Source organism: Babylonia areolata, chromosome 21, assembly GCF_041734735.1.
Source record: "Babylonia areolata isolate BAREFJ2019XMU chromosome 21, ASM4173473v1, whole genome shotgun sequence".
In the NCBI taxonomy this organism is placed as follows: domain Eukaryota; kingdom Metazoa; phylum Mollusca; class Gastropoda; order Neogastropoda; family Buccinidae; genus Babylonia; species Babylonia areolata.
Window position 1 is genome coordinate 13,465,645 of NC_134896.1, and position 20,000 is coordinate 13,485,644.

Consider the following 20,000-nt stretch of genomic DNA (forward strand, 5'->3'; position numbering starts at 1 on the left):
GATATAAATGAATAGAGTTAGGAGAGATAAGAGAGAGCGGTGGATATAAATGTCCGGAAGTGGATGATGCATGAAATGAATGAGCCTATATAGAAATTACACAGATATGGGCTTTTCACGCTCCAAATTACCACATCACAAACTCGACGAGAAGTATGTTTTTCATCGGCTAATGACATTTTTAGGCCCAACACTCGGCTTATATCACAGATTGACATAAGTTTACATTTGGGCCAACAGCAAAGTGAGAGCTGTATTATCAATAGTTTCTCCAGTCAATGGGAAACCATTTACAGCTTAGTCTTTTGTGAAGGACTATGACTCTCAAACTAGGAGGCAAAATTGCACTGGCTCTTAGCCTGTGCTGCAGCCTTGTGGGCTAGTTGGCCTTTGGGAACCATCCCAACGCCGACTATCCTAAAACCCTCTTGGCCGAGAGAGTGGGGATGTACTTGGGCAAGACATTCTCCACTATGATCAAATTCTAGCCCAAATAGTCGGAACAGCAGTTGCCTCCTCTGCTGTTCTGATGGTCATAGTCGGACACGACTGACTATCATATATAATGACATATTCCCCTTTTCTCTGTCTCTTTATTCGCTTCTTGTTGCTGCTGCTGTTGTTGTTTTTCGTTGTCACATATCGGTTTTTGAGAACCAGATTTTAAAAAAGAAAGAAAGATCTTTGTGTTAATAATGATTGTGGATCTCTAATGATCTCTCAAGACCACAAACTACATTCAATTATTTGCTGTTGTTGTTTTTTTTTTTTTTAAATAAATAAATAAATAACAAAAAAAGATGCTGTGCTCGTGTAATTGGCTCTTGACCCCCCCACTCCCACGCCCCCTCCCCCCCCGCCCCCCGCTCTCACACACACACACCCCGTGCCTCCCCCCCCACCCCCCCAACACACACACATACCATCCACCTCTCTCTCTCTCCGCTTCCACCCGGGTCTTTTCTCTCACCAGCTCATCTCTATCGTTCCTTCTTTTCTTTCACTTTTATCATTATCAGTAGTAGTAATAGATATAGTAGTAGTAGTAGTAGTAGTAGTAGTAGTAGTAGTAGTAGTAGTAGATGTAGTAGTAGTATTCTGTTACCATCATGTCTATCAGTAGATATAGTGTTGTGTAGTGTAGACCCTGGTTAGGGCGGGGATCGACTGGATGAAGAAAACTACACCAGTGCATATCAATTTTCGGAAATAATATTGTTTTGCCCTCTCTCTCTCTCTCTCTCTCTCTCTCTCTCCTCTCTCTCCCCCTCTCTCTCTTTGGGATGTCTGTGCAACCTTTCATATGAAAAAAAAATCTTTTTAATCAAAGCCCACATAACATTTCTGAGCGAGCATGCAATCTGGCCAAATTAACGCACCGTTCACAAACGGCACTGATTTCTCCGTGGACTTAATAAATTATTTCGGAGAGAGGAAAAAAAAAAGAGGGAAAAGGGTGCATAAAATGTTTTTTAATTTCCCCCAAACTCTGTGTCGACGTGATGTTTCAACAGAACTTTTTGGTGTTGAAATTAGACCTGCTTCGGATTTTCTTTCTCTCTGTCTCTATCTCTCAATTAAAGGTTCATCTATAATTATTACGCACTGAAACTGAGTTTTTTATGAGTACACACACACACACACACACACACACACAAAGTGCACGTACACACACACACACACACACACACACACACACACACAGTGCACGTACACACACACACACACACACACACACAGACACAGACACACACACCGGCACACACAGACATGCACAGGCACACCTCCAATAACGATCTGAACGTTAATTTTAGTGTTACTCTCTTTACCTCACAGAGAAATCGAACCCCCCAAAATGAGATCAGCAGCTTCTCTCCTTAATTCCGGAAAGGGGAGAATCGAGTGACCGCATGAAGCAACACGGCTTTTCGATTCGCTGCGAAGCGTTTTTCAAGGGAGAAAACCCTGGTTGCCACCAAAGAAAAAAATGGTCATTTGATTTGAGGAGAGTTATCGGTCTTCTGACATCTCCAATATTGACATGAACCAAATCCCATTCCATACGCCCACCCCTCAAAAAAAAAACGTTTTTCAGATCTTGAGGCATCGTGCTGAAGTCCATGCTGTTCAAACATGTTGCTAAAGGAGATGTCGAAACCCAGATTGATCGCATTCAGTTGCCTTGCTTCCCATTGGTATAATAGCAGTCAGTTCACACTAGCACACACCCACACGCATACATAGCGACAAGCACACATACACAAACACATACATACACACACAAGAAACCACACATTAATTCATACCTCTTGAGTACACGCAACAATAAACTGTCAAAGGAAGAACTGTGTGGAAGAGACACAACCCACTGTATGCATCGCATACAAGAGCAAAAAAAAGAAGACATGAATAATCACCCATCAAATACCAGTGAAAGCAACAATGTTCAACTTACAATCAATCAAGAAAGAATTGTGCAAAAATAGGGTTTTTGATTGATTAAATGTTATTGGTTTCTTTTTGTTTGTTTATTTCTTTGAGTCTTTTTTAATGTTTGATGGGTGGTTGGTTTTGTTTGGGTTTTGTTGTTGTTGTTTGTTTTTTGTTTTTTTTGGGGGGGGGTCTGTTTTTGTTTTTTTTATACTTCAATCACATCATGTTTCATCTTCCTAACATCTTTCAAGCCTCACATAGGCAAGGAGTGTCCTTTACCATAAGTAAACGAAATGAAACAAAATAATGAAAAGTTCACCTCGAGAATGAAGAGTGTCGATCGCTCAAAGTAAAGCTTAATTTCATTCATTGATATTTTTCAACAACTTGGCAACTTCTTGTGTCTGATAAGAAAATAATTTGTTATCCATTACATGTGTGTGTGTGTGTGTGTGTGTGTGTAATAAGGCATCAATCTATGAATATGAAAATGAAAGGTCTTACAGGTGCTTACTTAATTAGAAAAAAAAAAAAAATCTTTCTGCTGAAAAAACAAAGGTCACTTCCAAAGATGAATATCATCCATACTGACAGGGTTTTCCAAACACAGAAAGAAAAAAAATAACAGGATGCAATGTTACACTTTTTCTCTGAATTGCAAAGATACTGACAGATAAAGAAAAAAAAACCAAAAAAACGAAAAAAAACCAACAACTGCAAAGGCATTATCTTTGCTAAATGTGTTCCATCTGAAATGACCAAAAAATTAAACATTTTAACACAAATGTGAAACCGTACTTTGACCATGTTTGATCAATTTGTGAAAAACATGTCATGGAATAAAATATGAAACTGTTATGTCAGGTGGAGAGGCAACTGACCCACATGGAACTAAAAACTTTTTTTTTCTTTAATCTGAAATACCGATAACACAAATAAGCTTGTCTTTGTTCAAAAGCAAAAAGAAATGTACCTACAACACAGAGTGTGCCTGTAGGGATGTTATATATTCATCCATTCTTATCATCTAACCAGTCAACAGCACAAAATAACACACACACACACACACACACACTTTTTTCTTATTGTCTGTCTTCACTCTCAGTGAAAAAACATATAACCGATGAAGAACACACACAGAGAGAGAGAGAGAGAGAGAGAGAGAGAGAGAGAGAGAGATACAGAACAGAACAGAACAGAAAAAGTGAAAATCAAAACAATGGAACAAGTCAATGGCGTTACTAGCCGAAAAAATTTAATCATCATAAGAGGATTATAAAAATTTCATGCTCTAGCCAATAAACACAATTACAAAAACAAAATGGAAAAATCCAACAGGAAAAAAAAAACACACCCAAAAAACATGCCTTATCAGCTGTGGTCATCTTCATTAACATTTATATCCAATTTCAAACATTCATTTAAATCTTTAACTGGCATAATAACACTGATAACATTTCACAGCAGCTTGTATATAAACTAATAACAAGTATCACCCCTTTTACCTGTAAGGTCAGTATGTGAGAGGCACAAGTCACTGTTGACAATCACAGAAATTCTAGCCAGCCTGGTAAGTCACCATGGACACATATCCACAAACACCTTGTCTGAACCGGTATTGTAAATACAATGAATGATTTATCCACCTGCTAGTTCATTCTGGTTTTTTGTTGGTTTTTTGTTTGTTTTTGTGTTTCATATCATTCACAGAACACATTGTGTAAATTCAATATTTGGTAACATTTAAATGTGCAGCTTCGTTTTCTCACAGCAGTATGTCAAGTTCATCGTTTTCATTTAAACAAACAAGAAACTTCTTATGTCCATAGACATAATAATGCCATTAGGAGTTTCGGTTTTAGTAAATCTATTGACTAAACTTGTTTGGGAACTGAAAATCTTTTGATCAAAGTTGTGTTGTTGTTTTTTAAGTTTTTGCTCATATTTTAGCTTTGTTGTTGTTGTTGTTTTTAAAGCACAATAATTATCTCTTATCAGTTAAGAAAAACACCTTCACTGAATGATTTCACACACACAAATTTTACACGTTAAAGTATTCATTTGATCAAATTGTATCTAAAATCAAAAAGAAGAATACATAGTCATCCTTTCTCTGTTTGGCTGGGCTGATGAGAAGAAAACAATCCTCCACCCAAAAATATGAACTTTTAATTAAATGAAGAAAATTCTACATGCACAGCAAGCTTACATTACCAACATTAATTAAGCAGATGTTTCAAAAAGTAACTGGCAGTGACACATGTGTTTACAAGCATTATCATTTCATATACCATGTAAAGTTTAAGAAATCACAACCAACACTCACATTATGTTCCTTAAAAGAACTTAAACATTTCCATAAATACTGATGGAATGTCTTTAACAAATAATCCATTTGATTTTACTGTTGTTGTTTTTCACTATAATATTCATAAACTGTCATATGCTGAGCATGCAAGCCAGTTTAATAAACTGTTATGACGGAATGACAATCTGAGCTACTTTCCAGTCGACAGTTAAAGTTCCACTCTAAAGAAAATTCTTTAAATGTCATTTCTATTATGATTATGTTTACTTGCACCAACTTCAAACAGTAAACACATAATGTGGCCATTCCTTGAAAAGATCATTCAAACATTTTTTTAAAATAGGAATGGGACTAAAAAGCAATCTTTTATGAAGTTACATGAGACTGTGGGTTTTAACTGGTCATTCCGAAACTCCAAAATTTTAACAAAAGTAAGGCTGAGCAACACAACAAGTAAATGAATATTTAAATAAATATTCAGAAGTAATGGAATGTCAGTATTTTTTTTTTTTTTTTTTTAATTAAAAAAAAACAACAAGAAGAAGCATGCCCTGACAATCACTTAGGGACTTTGAGGAAAAACATTCTAACAAAATCATAATGACTTTTCTGTTTTCACTTGAACAGTTTCTCTCCATGAAATACCCTGTCAGTGGCGAAAAAAGATGCAGTTCAGTTCATTACTCATTTATTCTTTAAATTCATTTTCCATTCACTAATTTGTTCATCTTTGCATTTATACATCTGTTCATCCTTATCTTTGTTTTGATACATACAACTGATATATATACATCTAATTTTGTTATAAATTTCTGTACTTCTCTGTCCATCGGTCTCATAAGTATTTAGATATATGGCTCACACTGAGACCTTGTCTACCAGATCCACAAGAACAAGCAAAATCCATAAATGCATTCTAAAGCAGGCTGAATTTTTTTTTCTTAACAAAAATACAAATGCTACAATTAGATTCAAACATAATATGAACTCAAAAGTTCATTCCTTGTACAAAATAAAACTTGATTAATAGAAAACTGCTGAGGCCATGGTAAAAAAAAAAATAACCACAAGATATTATTACGCAATAAATGTAAGTACTTACAAAATCTTCATGCCCCGTAATTATGCATATTAATAAACAAGCCGATCACAAAAGATCTCTTTAAAAAAAATAAAAAATGTAAGTATATAGATCTAAAGCATGCCTGGTTCCAAACAGATCACCACGACCAGTCAGTCAGCCCACTGAGATTGCTCTCTGCACTATAAACAATGTCACGAATGATGATGAAACATGGAATGGCGCCACGTCCTCTTGGATTCTGTGTTGCGTGTGTTCAAACGTTTGCTGCTCTCCCTTCGTGCACCCAAACCCTACAATCCATTCTCCATCACTTTCACAAACTCTGCAAAATAAAGAAAAATACAATTTTACATGCAGTTTAAAAACAAAACAAAAAAAACCTTTTTGCTCACAGGTACACACTTTCTCAAACCCCATACATACACTTATGATGTTGTACATCAGAAGAAGAGAACCAGTAAAGCCATATCAAGTATATGGAACTGATAAAAATGGGAAGAGTATAGCAGTATTTGCATTTGTTGCTGTTATGGGTTTTGCGGCATGTGCTAAGGGCATGCAGCACATGGGACCTCAGTTTACTGTTTCATCAGAATAACTAGTACCCAGACCACCACTCATTTTTTGCAAGGTGTTGATAGTAAGAGAAAAATCATTTGATATATCATGTGATATGCAAGGCTTGTATAATCACCTAATGGGTGTCAGTAACTGACGTTGGTATTCAGATTTTTTTTGTGTGTGAGTGTATATATGCACTGAGGTTAAATCATTGTATAATGGTGATATGTATATCCTATAAATTTTGAAAAATTTTTTGGTGTTTCCTAAAAAAATTTACCCCGAGATGGGGTAAAACTGTCACACTGCCGCATTCACTCAACTAAAGCTCACACGACAGATAGACTCGCACACAACGTTCGCATTCTGACTTCACTCTTACCCAGGGATAAACAACATAACGACGTAAAGACACTCCTTTCTGATTATTAATAATTCAAAGAAAAATAAACAACTATGTTCACATTTTCCCTTCAGAGATAAATCATATGAAAAGTCCAAACCAGGAAAGCACAATACTTGATATTCTCCCTTACACTTCCCGCTAAAGTTTTTAAATCATAATGGTAATTTTCATTGGTTTCTTTTCACGACTGTGTTGTCAGTTGGTGCTTCCCAAACATCTTTCGGTGGGCGATATATCAGCCAGACACTGTCCGAAAACAGGCCAGGCGCTGAGGATCCAGTACTTCAAAATCAGCTTCCCTGAACCTCCACAGTTCAACAAGGCTACGTCTCACATTCTCTCTCAGAATGGTAACTGTCTGTTCTATGACTCTCAGACACCAAGGTCTATTTTTTTCCTAGGTCACTCCTGTGACCAGTTCAGCTGTGTGCAGAGAGGGAAGAGGGAAGAATTTTGGTGCACTTCACAACACAACAACTCGTGAACACATAATCACCTCAGTGCCTAAAGACACATGCATCACGAGCCTTTCTCCAAATATCAAGTTCAAATTAATACAGTAACACAGCCACACCATACAGGAAATCTGACCTTTACAATCAGCACATTATGACAACCAACTTGGTGTCATGACAAAGAGGGAGAAAGAATTCAGTTCTGTCCAAAACACTTACTTCCCAGTCAGATACATTACCCCTTGGCCATCTGATACACACACAAAAATATGTGAATCCAAACAAAATCTGTGTGACAAGTCTTCCAACAATCAGAATGTATGTACAATGCAAATGTATACCTTGAATGCAGAGGGTGATTATGAAAACTGAGTCTGATGAGACAATAAATCAAGGTCCAGTGTGCAGTATGCATTTACTTAGCACACATAAAAGAAGTTATGGGGTGAAAAAACATTTACTTAGCACACATAAAAGAAGTTATGGGGTGAAAAAAAAAGGGTTGTTCCACGCCAAATCCTGTAGCAAAATCCACTTTAATAGCAAAACGAATAACACCCGCAGACAGACAAAAAACAACAACAACTTGAATAGGTAGCCCTGCGCTGTGACAACACACTCCTCCAGGGAGGAGCAGCCTGAATTTCACACACAGAAATCTATCTGTTGTGACAAAAAGCAATACAACAGAATGTTAAAAAGCTTGAAATACACTTTTACAACTGTTTAGTAGCTGGGGAAGGGGAGAGCAGAAAGCTGATGCATAAAACTGAAATATATTCATAGGGTGATAGAGTGTATGCATAGAGAGGAGGAGGGAGGGGGAATCATTACAGCAGACATCGGCATCAATGCGGTTAAAAAAAAAAAAAAAGTGCAGAAGAACACCATATAAGAAGAAACCAAGTTAACCATACATGTGCAACCAATTGAAATACCACACAGAAGCCACTCAGGCACATGGTCTGCAGACTCAACCAGACACTTGTCTTTCAAGGTATAATGCCAGATCCCAACTATCATTTTCATCAATGTCTGCTGATCATGACTTGGTATTCTTTGGTGGTTTGTGGTTCCAGCTGCTTTCCAAATGTCTAAAAATCTACAAAGCCTTGTATTCAGACTTTACTTTTTTCTCCCTTTGTCTGTTTGAGAAATATATATATATATGCGTACAGCATGCCAGTGGGATATGTTTGGGACATATATATATATATATATATATATATATATATACTATATTTTATGTATATACATATATTTTCTTTTTTAGAATATTCTTAATACACTACACGCTTCCCAAAGACACTAAGAACATGAAACATTACATGAAAAAAAGACATAAAAATAGAACAATGCTCAGTATGATTATATCATATTACAATCTGACACCAGGGCACTCACACACACATAGCTTACCATTATAGTTCACTTGCCCATCACCCGTAATGTCAGCCTCACGGATCATCTCATCCACCTCCTCATCCGTCAGCTTCTCCCCCAAGTTGGTCAGCACGTGGCGCAGTTCCGCTGCGTTGATCATGCCATTCCCGTCTTTGTCAAAGATGCGGAAGGCCTCACGTAGGTTGTCTGACGTCTCAGGTGCAAACACGTACTTGTTCAAAATGGCCTCCACTTCTTGAAGTGTCAGCGTCCTCTTGCCTGCAAGTTTGATGATTTTGACCCTTAATAAGTTCTATATTTTGCTTTGGAATAACTCATAACTCATAAAAAATAGAGTATGAATATAAAGAAACAATTTGAAGTATGTGCATTTGACAGCATATGCACTGTTAATTGGTATGCACCATTTGGTTAAAGTTCTTTTATCATGAAATGTTTACTGTCTTAAGTTAGAAGGATTTGACATTTTTTAAGGTTAATAATTTTTGACAGAAAAGAACAAAAGATATGAGGTTTAAACTCTCTCCTGACTGGATACTGCAGACTGCATTGTGGAAGTTTCTAATCTACAGAATGTTTTTTCTCTTTGTCGATGTGGCTTTAACTCTCTCCATACGAACGGCGAAAGAGACGACGTTAACAGCGTTTCACCCCAATTACCATCATCAAAATATTGCAAGCGGAACGCTCTTATACTGAAGAGGTGAATGTTGACAAAGAATACCACAGTTTCTGACGATGGAAGCTAAAGGTTGGGTCATTGAGACACCCACTGGACATCCGAGGGGTCTGTGTAGAGGAGAAGAGAGGACTGGCCGTACTGAGTGAGTTAAAATGGCTTTGTATTCAGTGAACGGATAAATGAAAATAGTGATGGACTTTAAAATGTCATCTCTCTAAAACTAATTACGATTTCTGCAAAATTATTTTTGCTATTTGCTTGTCTTAAAAAGTTCCGAATGACAATTACAGGTTAAAGTTCCGCACGTTTAATTAGATTTTAACTCCCCACTATATATATACCTACTCAGTAGTTCACCCTGACCAATTTGCATTGAGTAACATATTACATCTAATTAAATGATTAATGTGTGAAAAAAATATATCAGAAAACCTGAAAAAAACCAAATGTTGCTCTTCATATATAACTTCACATGTTTAAACTGCAGTTTGCTAAACTTACAATGAGCATGACATTGTGAGTTATGAAACAAAATACAACTATACAATAAACAAAAAACATGGTTATGATGTTTATGTCCAATGACTTGTAAAAATACAAATGCTGGCAAAACACATCTCATTCCCTAAATGATATTCAAAATACATATCATTTTGTTTTTGATATCTGATGCAAACCCACCTCTGTTTTCAAACTCTGTGATGAGAGTCTTAAGCTGTGACTCGGTAGGAGCTCGACCAACGCTGCGAACAACCACACCCAGTTTGTTGACGCCGATCGTGTTGTCAGGGGAACAGTTCATGATGAAAGCCTCCTGAAGCTCTGCAATGAGTATCAGTATCAGTATCAGTAGCTCAAGGAGGCGTCACTGTGTTCGGACAAAACCATATACGCTACACCACATCTGCCAAGCAGATGCCTGACCAGCAGCGTAACCCAACGCGCTTAGGCCTTGAGAAAAAAAAAGAAAGAAAAAAAGGTGAATAAATAATAGATAAGCTTACATAAATAAATAAATAAATGAAGCAAGTGGTAAACAGGTGTCAAACAGAATTGAGAACCTGAACAGAAACACAGCCAGGATAAAAAAAAAAAGTGACTGTACAGAACTGTTCATTTTTATTACAGTTATCAGTATCACACTTGTAATTGTCATCTATGTTGTTGTTGTTTTTTTGTGTGTGTTGTTGCTTTTGTTGTTGTTGTTGTTGTTTTTTGTTGCTGGTATCTTAAGAAATCATGAAATTTCAATACATACACACTCATATACAATGCAAACACACACACAGAAAGCAAGAGAGAGAGAAGGAGAGAGAGAGAGTCTCAACTATTAATCTGTTAAACCTACATTAACATACACTATCATTTCAGCATATTATCAACAGCTTTAAGTAATAAATGAGGAAGAGTATTGCCATATTCCAAAGACGACGTCCATTAGTGGTAGAAGGTGCTTCTGATTATGAGGTGCATCCTCCAAATTTGAAAGAATTTCTGATTTTTACCATACAAGCAGTGTAGGATATTGTATGGTACACATCAAAATGAGAAACAAGAACTTGACAAAGTTGTGCATTGATGGGTTGCTCACTTTTGCTACAGCAACCTTGTTGAAGTGATGTCAAAGCCCTTATGCCACCATTTCAGCAGATTTTAACCATAAATTAGGTCTCACTGTATTTTGAGCATGTGGGCTGAAGTTCGGGATTAAAAAAAACAACTATTGCCTCAGATTTATACTTATACAAGTTATAGTCTGTAAATTACAGTAAAACTAAAAGCTTTAAAAAATAACATTCACATGATAATGATAATAATAATAAAGTATTCAGTCAAGTAAGGTAGCACTGAGAGGTAATTCATTTGCAAAAATCTATGTTTTCTCTTTACTATCACTTTTAAACTCCCTGAAGTGTACATGTCCTACACACATGCACATGCATATACCATCACACCCACATCCACACACACACACACACAAACACACACAATCACACACACATACACACCTCACACAAACACACACACACACGCGCGCGCGCACACACACACACACACACAATCACACACACACACACACAATCACACACACATACACACCTCACACAAACACACAATCACATACACACACTCACGCGCGTACACACACACACACACACACACTCACACACACATACACACCTCACACAAACACACACATGCATGTGCGTACACACACACACACACACACACACACTCACACACACACTCACACATACACTGCACATGCACACATGTACAAATTTCTACAGTACCTTCTTTCCTGAAAGCTGGTTGCTTGGCCTGCAACAGATAATTTTTTTTTTTTTTTTTAATTTAAACAGTCTGTGAAACAACTTTCGTTCAGTGCTGACCAGTTATGATACTGACTTCTAAAATAATCATTTGAACACACACACACACACACACACACACACACACACAGTGATTTTACACTTAGAAAATACTCATGAATGTTCTATTGCTTGATTTAATAAACATAATCCCTTCATTGTTTCTAGTCTCTGTGTGTCAAAAACTGATTATCTGTCTATGGATATAAAGATATACACACATATATATATAGAGAGAGAGACAGAGACAGACAGACACAGACAGACAGACACAGAGAGAGACACAGAGGTGTGTGTGTGTGTGTGTGTGTGTGTGTGTGTGTGTGTGTGTGTGTGTGTGTGTGTGTTTCAAATTTTGAGACAGCATAAATGTTTTGAAGTTCAGTCTAGAAATGTCAAACAGTTGTAATAATTGGGTAGATAATAACTATACACATGATACTTAACCCTTTCCCCACTTCTTTACTATAGTATAACTGAAAGTGTAAGTCTGTATATTAGAAAAGTGTGAAACTGATATGTTTTAGTTTATGTCCCCATCCCCTCAATCATACTGTAATAAGATGTGTTTTGTACTGTTGCAAAATGCATTATCCTTTTGTGAATTATACATGTGATTTCATGTATCCCACTTTCAGGAAACTCCTTTTTCTCTTCAGCTCATCACTGCCATGCTACAATTCACTTCACAAATCGACGGGCACAATAGCCGAGTGGTTAAAGCGTTGGACTATCAATCTGAGGGTCCCGGGTTCGAATCACGGTGACGGCGCCTGGTGGGTAAAGGGTGGAGATTTTTACGATCTCCCAGGTCAACATATGTGCCGACCTGCTAGTGCCTGAACCCCTTCGTGTGTATATGCAAGCAGAAGATCAAATACGCACGTTAAAGATCCTGTAATCCATGTCAGCGTTCGGTGGGTTATGGAAACAAGAATATACCCAGCATGCACACCCCCGAAAACAGAGTATGGCTGCCTACATGGCGGGGTAAAAACGGTCATACATGTAAAAGCCCACTCGTGCGCATACGAGTGAACGCAGAAGAAGAAGAACTTCACAAATCCAAAGTAGGCTACTTGACAATAATTTATTACTTGAAACATAGTGTATGAGTTGTACCTTTCTTTTTGTTGTGACTTTAAAAACATTCTCTCTCTATTTCAAAAGGTCAGTTTTAACTTCATAACAAAACTTGTTCAAAAATATTGCCATATATTCCTTTAAGATTAGTTACATCCATAATGTGACATAAAGTCTTGCAGTTTTTAACTACCAAGGTCTTAATCACTGCAGTGTTAACAATGCCATAGACAGATGTACAGATCTATACACTCAGACACAAACATAGGTACATGCATAGAACAGTGTACATACATACAGACCCACTCACACCCACTGTGTATCAAATGTATCATTCTCTGAACAAAACAAAAAATAATAATTGCACACACACACACACACACACACACACACACGGAGAGAGAGAGAGAGAGAGAGAGAGAGAGAGAGAGAGAGAGAGAGAGAGAGAGAGATTTCCCTGGAGAAAGAGGGGAGACAATTACGACGTCAGTACTGTTCTGTCAGATTGCTCATCAACAGATTTTAATATTTTTCGTGATAATGATAGGTTCGCTGCGCTACATCGTACCATTCATATCATATTTTGTCTGACGTACGAACAATTTCAATTATTTTCAGAAAAGAATGGGGCCAGGAAAGAAAATATCTTTCCAAAAACAGACCCACCCAACCACCTCGCTGAACTGGGCGGGGTTTGGAATCCAGACTGTCACTGTATTTGAACAGCCCCGATTCCACCATACACCTGTATCTCATCGATCGGCTGGGCGATCCTTCTCTGCAAGGTGTTGATGCAAAAACAACAACCAATAATCTAAACATTTCGGACCAAATGTACACGGCTGGTCTGTACAGAGGAAAAGATTGACCGAGAAAACTTTTTATTCAATCTTACCATGGCGGTTCGGCTCAGAAATTCCAGCAGACGATTTCGGCTGTTCACCTGTCCCGTAACCGGATGGGCATGTCAGTGACGTCACGTAATTTACATACATTTACACGAGATTGCGGTAAATAGTGATTTAAGGAAAATCAGACTTTTATGATAAATAATTATTATCCATGCTGTGTAAATGGGCATACAATGAAAGATGCAGACACAACCACATTCAGCCAACATGGAAGACATCAAACGGTGACTGCTGAGTCAAAATAAATTACTTATTTCAACATTTGATTTTACCTTTTCTTGCGTATCTCAGTTTACTTTATTACATTTTGATCTGTTCAATTATTACCTTTAGTATTTTAAATTTTCATATCTAGTTCATTCTGTTCTAATGTTTCACACGATCCTGTGGCAGGTTCTCAATGTCTAGGTTTATGTAAAGGTGGCAGGCATGTGCTCTTTTTTTTCTTCTTCTTCTTTATATATATATATATATATATATATATATATATATATATATATATATATATATATATATATAAGTTTCTGGGTTTTTTTCATGCAGTAGAGATGTGAAGCCGTGTGTGTGTGTGTGTGTGTGTGTGTGTGTGTGTGAGTGCCGGTGTGTGTGTGTGTGTGTGTGTGTGTGTGTGCACGGTGTGTGTGTGTGTGTGTGTGTGTGTGTGTGTGTGTGTGTGTGTGTGCGTGTGTGTGTGTGAGTGCCGGTGTGTGTGTGTGTGTGTGTGTGTGTGTGTGTGTGCGCGCGCGTGTGTGTGTATGTGTGTGCCGTGTCCAGTGTGTTCACCGAGGCGGCTAGCACATGCACGTCAGTGGGACTGAACTTGAAATCAGTCATAATTTGAAATCGAATTATTTCAGTCTAATCGGCAAAACAGCATATACAACTAACCATTCATTTTATCTGAGTGGCAATTGTAGTCTAAGAAATCAGTGTTATACTAAGTCAGTATACTGTGCCACTACTGATTGCATCGCGGCCCGATCCGGCCAGCGAACTAAAACTGAGTCCCGGCGGTCACGGCAGCGCGGCAGCAGTCAGTGGTATATGAAAATTAACGACCGATCAATTCTCCGCGGCACTAAACACGGCTGATGTCAAGCCAGGCTAGGTTGTGTCCAAGAACACGGGTCAGTCTGTCAAGCTCGATCAGTCGAACCAACTGAAGACAAACTGACTTACAACTGGTCTCACCGGCAGACATAAACTGAAGACTGGGATCCCGGGAACCTGAAGATCCGACTGCCGTTGGTCTGGCAGTGCATGGTTGTCCGGTCCTCGCGTAGTACTGACGGCCTGTCCGAGTGTTGACTGAATCACCGTTCAGTGACTCGATCGGTGAAGACTAGTTGTTCATTTACTAATGATACCCTACAGACGATTGATTGATAAACGGGCAATACAACTTGAACTGACTAAGTTATAGACGCGGCATCATTTGAAGGTTTTGGACTATCTACTTCTCTCTCTCTCTCTCTCTCTCTCTCTACAAGATATATATATATATATATATATATATATATATATATATATCTCAGTGTGTGTGTGTGTGTGTGTGTGTGTGTGTGTGTGTGTGTGTGTGTGTGTGTGTGTGTGTGTGTGTGTGTGTGTGTGTGTGTGTGTGAGTGAGTTATCTATCTATCTGTCTATCTATGTCGGATTGCTTGTTTACTAACTTGTTCCTTGGTTTACTGACAGAGTTTCAGAGTTTGTTTATTGCCATTAACTCTTTTGAGTCATAGAGAAACAAGGAAACATGACAACAGGATGACGGCCACAATGGAAGAGCGAAGATAACTGATTTAAAACTGAAGAAGAAACAAAAGGGGGGACAATACAAATGGGGGGAAAATAAAATGAAATAAAAGGCCAAATGTAATCATCAGTCTGGTACAATGCAATAGGAATAGACAAATGCACAGATCACATGCACAACTTAGATTTACAATACGGCTCTGTATCTGACTAGTTGAGCCTGAACTGGGAACTGGGGGTTCACATTCTGCACGATACAAACAAGGGAGAAAACTTTCCTGTGCAAATTAAGTGTATTAAAGTGCTGAGTTGTCTTTCTTCCTTCACACACACACACACACACACACACACACACACACACACACACACACACACACACACACACACACACACACAGGAAAGAGACAGACAGAGACAGACAGACGGAGAGAGAGAGAGATTCAGTTTCAAAGCGTGCAGACTTATCAGTAATATACGGCCACACAACTGATGCACATCATCTGCTTGTCCGGAAAAGACGAGAGAAAAAACAGATGCATCGTCTTCACTGACACAAACCCCTGTCCAACACACTGGTCAGACCTGGAAAGCCTGCCAGGCTTGCGAAAAATATTTCATAAAACGATATAGAATGAAGAAGCAAAACAAAAAAAACAAAGAAACTAAAAAAACAAAAAAGAAAGAAAGAAAGAAAAGAAAAATATTAATGCACAAAATTAAAGATATACACATTGAAGGCAGATTGAAATAAAGCAAGTACAAAAATGGGCCTCTCCCAGCTTGTGAACCATATCGCACATCCCGCACGCGCGCGCGCGCGCGCGCGCACACACACACACACACACACACACACACACACACACACACACGTAACTCTCTTCTTCAAACAAACGCCTGCACTCGTGCACATTTCAACCACCCCCACACGCACTCGCTGGCTTACACTCATCTAATGTTTCAATGCATTTGTTACTTACTAGTGGTTTTTGGTGTGTGTGTGTGTGATTTATCTCTGCATCAAAACTTTCTTCTTTTTCTTTTTCCTTAAAAAAAATTGTCCCTTGTACAGAAGGTTATCTTCCTCATATAGAAAATATACATCACAAAGGTGTTTCTTCTTTGTATGATTTATATATAGCCTAGCTGAAATATGATTATGATTACTATGTTGTCTTGAAAAACAATGTGTCTGAGAGACATGATATGTTTCATGTTTTTTGTTGTTGTTGTTTTTTATTCATCTAATCATTTGCCAGTTTATCCGTGCATATGACATGAATTAATTTGTTTATTCGTTTATTCCTTCATTTGTTGATTTGTCATGTCTATAATTAATTCATCTATCTATTTATCTATCTATCTGTCTATATGTTTGTTTATCTGTTTACTTCCGTTCTTCTATCTACTATCGATCTCTCTGTCTGTCTGTCTGTCTATCTGTCTATTAATGTGTTTGATGATTTGCCAGCTTATGTATACATTTATTTGTTTGTTTGTTCGCTATTCATTGATCGCATATTATTCATATCCATCAGTTAATTTCTTGCAGACATGCTATCTAAAAGACTTAAGACCAGACACACAGCATGCCTCAGTACGAAATAGAATGTTAGCAATAAATCCGGTCTTTGAACAGTTAGAAATTCAGTTTAACCATCAGTCAAAGAGAGTCAAAATCATCACTGAGAACCTAGCCACACGAAGAAAAAAAACGAAAGAAAGCAAACAAAATACGTATGGTTTGATCATCCATGGTTTCCGTTTTTCTGTGTGGTTTTTGTTTTGTTTTGTTTTGTTTTTTCACACCCAAAACTCCATCTGCGCATGGAAAAAAACAAGCCCATAAATCACAGGTGAAGAGTTTAAAGGCCATAGACAGCTTCAGCGAAACATGTCACGTTGTGGACAACTTGTTGACAGCCCTACACATGGTGCAGGTCGCCACCCAAGGTGTTATCGGCCTTGACGGACTGACCCCGCACTGACCCCGGCCGCCATTACTTCCGCCGTCCTCCTACACCCGCTCTACCATCCACCCATCTTGTCATTATTTCATACACACGTATACGCACGCATACGCACGCACGCATGCAGGCACGCGCGCGCGCACACACACACACACACACACACACACGTGAACGTAAACACACGCGAACGCGCGAACACATACACACACAAGAACCTACACACATACGAACACACGCACGCACGCACGCACGCACACACACACACACACACACACACACACACACACACACACACACACACACACACACACAGAGTCACACACACACACACACACACACGCGATCCTAAACATACTCAAACGCACGAACACACGCGCGCAAACACACACACACACACACACACACACACACACACACACACACTGACGAACCTACCCACAAACGAACACATGAACACGAACACACACACACACACACACACACACACACACACACAAACACACACACACACACACACACACACACACACACACACACACACACACACACACACACACACACACACACACACACAAACACACACACACACACACACACACACACACACACACACACACACACACACACACACACACACACACACTGACGAATCTACCCACAAACGAACACATGAACACGAACACACAGACACACACAGACACACACACACACACAGACACACACACACACACACACACACACACACACACACACACACACACACACACACACACACACACACACACACACACACACACACACACACACACACACACACACACACGCTAACGAACACCGAACAAACATGTTTTCTCCGTTTCGCTCCTTGTTATGTATGGTGTTTTTGAGAGTCATTTTATCGCCCCCTTTTTAATGATTCGTTTTAAAATTCTGACATTCATTGTCAAGAAAATAACAAAGCTATAAATAGAACTTAGCGAGAAAACTTTGACATAATCACGAGAGTGTTTTCTTCGTGTTCTACTTCTTCTTCATCTTCTTCTTCTTTCATGTCATGTTTTGGACAACTCGTTAAAACAGTTATGACAGAAGAGCTGATTCATAAGTCATGTCTCTCACTTCGGAAATCAAAACAAGAAACTCTAGCCTGTGTGTCTCCCGCCTGACAATGGTAAAGCCTTCTCAAAGGCACTTTGACAGTCTGAATTGAGATGTGGTAGGAAGCTGTGATTTCGCTCAAAGTCTCCCAGTCCTCACGCCCTGGATTCTTGAAAACGTATTGATGGCTATGTTCTGCTTCCGCCGCTTAGAACTGGCATGAGCAAAGTCAGGAAGGTCTGTATGGTGGATGAAGGAGAACTTAGATGGATTGCTCTTGCAGATAGGTCACATTGACCTTGGCTTTATGGGCACATGCGTTGTCGTGTGGTGGGAGCGTTTTGCTGGTTCCCACATTCAGATGCTGCTCATCGGTAAACTGCACGGCCCGGCTTGGCTAAACACGTTCTGCATAATATCTAACAGTACGAGTGAACTTCTGCTGGGCTAAAGACATTCTGTATAATATCTAACAGTAAAAGTGGACTTCTGCTGGGCTAAACACGTTCTGTATAATATCTAACACTAAAAGTGGACTTCTGCTGGGCTAAACACGTTCTGTATAATATCTAACAGTAAGAGTGGACTTCTGCTGGGCTAAACACATTCTGTATAATATCTAACAGTAAGAGTGGACTTCTGCTGGGCTAAACACGTTCTGTATAATATCTAACAGTAAGAGTGAACTTCTGCTGGGCTAATCACGTTGTGTATAATATCTAACAGTAAGAGTGAACTTCTGCTGGGCTAATCACGTTGTGTATAATATCTAACAGTAAGAGTGAACTTCTGCTGGGCTAATCACGTTGTGTATAATATCTAACAGTAAGAGTGAACTTCTGCTGGGCTAATCACGTTGTGTATAATATCTAACACTAAAAGTGGACTTCTGCTGGGCTAAACACGTTGTGTATAATATCTAACAGGAAGAGCGGACTTCTGCTGCGCTAAACACGTTCTGTATAATATCTAACAGTAAGAGTGAACTTCTGCTGGGCTAAACACGTTCTGTATAATATCTAACAGTAAAAGTGGACTTCTGCTGGGCTAAACACGTTCTGTATAATATCTAACAGTAAAAAAGTGGACTTCTGCTGGGCTAAACACGTTCTGTATAATATCATACACGTAAAAGCCCACTCGTGTGCATACGAGTGAACGTGGGAGCTGCAGCCCACGAACGAAAAAGAAGAAGAAGAAGAAACAATGGTTTAAAACTCTATCTGGCAGCCACTTTCTCGTCTCAAGATTACACTACAGCACTCGTTCAACTGTGCCATAAGAAACACCACGAGTTTCACTTACTTCACAGACTGTAGTATGCGGATCCTCTTCAGCTTCTTTTGAAAGCTGACTAGGTTTGCTGGTGCCGGGCTTCGCATGGGTGTCCACATCGGAATGCTACGTGACGCGGTGCAATAGTCGAGTGGCTAAAGCGTTGGACTTTCAATCTGAGGATCCGGGTTCGAATCTCGGTGGCCCCT

The 20,000-nt window shown here is 38.8% G+C and overlaps 1 protein-coding gene across 1 annotated transcript; it reads right to left on the bottom strand.

Moving 5' to 3' along the window:
• Nucleotides 1-3,666: 3,666 nt before the first annotated feature.
• On the bottom strand, nt 3,667-13,764 carry LOC143295861 (neo-calmodulin-like). Its single transcript, XM_076607518.1, has 5 exons — nt 13,684-13,764; nt 11,628-11,655; nt 10,015-10,155; nt 8,667-8,909; nt 3,667-6,147 (listed from the first exon to the last, which is right to left on the bottom strand). The coding sequence occupies exons 1-5, from the start codon at nt 13,684-13,686 to the stop codon at nt 6,116-6,118; spliced, it is 447 nt and encodes a 148-aa protein (XP_076463633.1). The 5' UTR covers nt 13,687-13,764; the 3' UTR covers nt 3,667-6,115.
• Nucleotides 13,765-20,000: the final 6,236 nt, after the last annotated feature.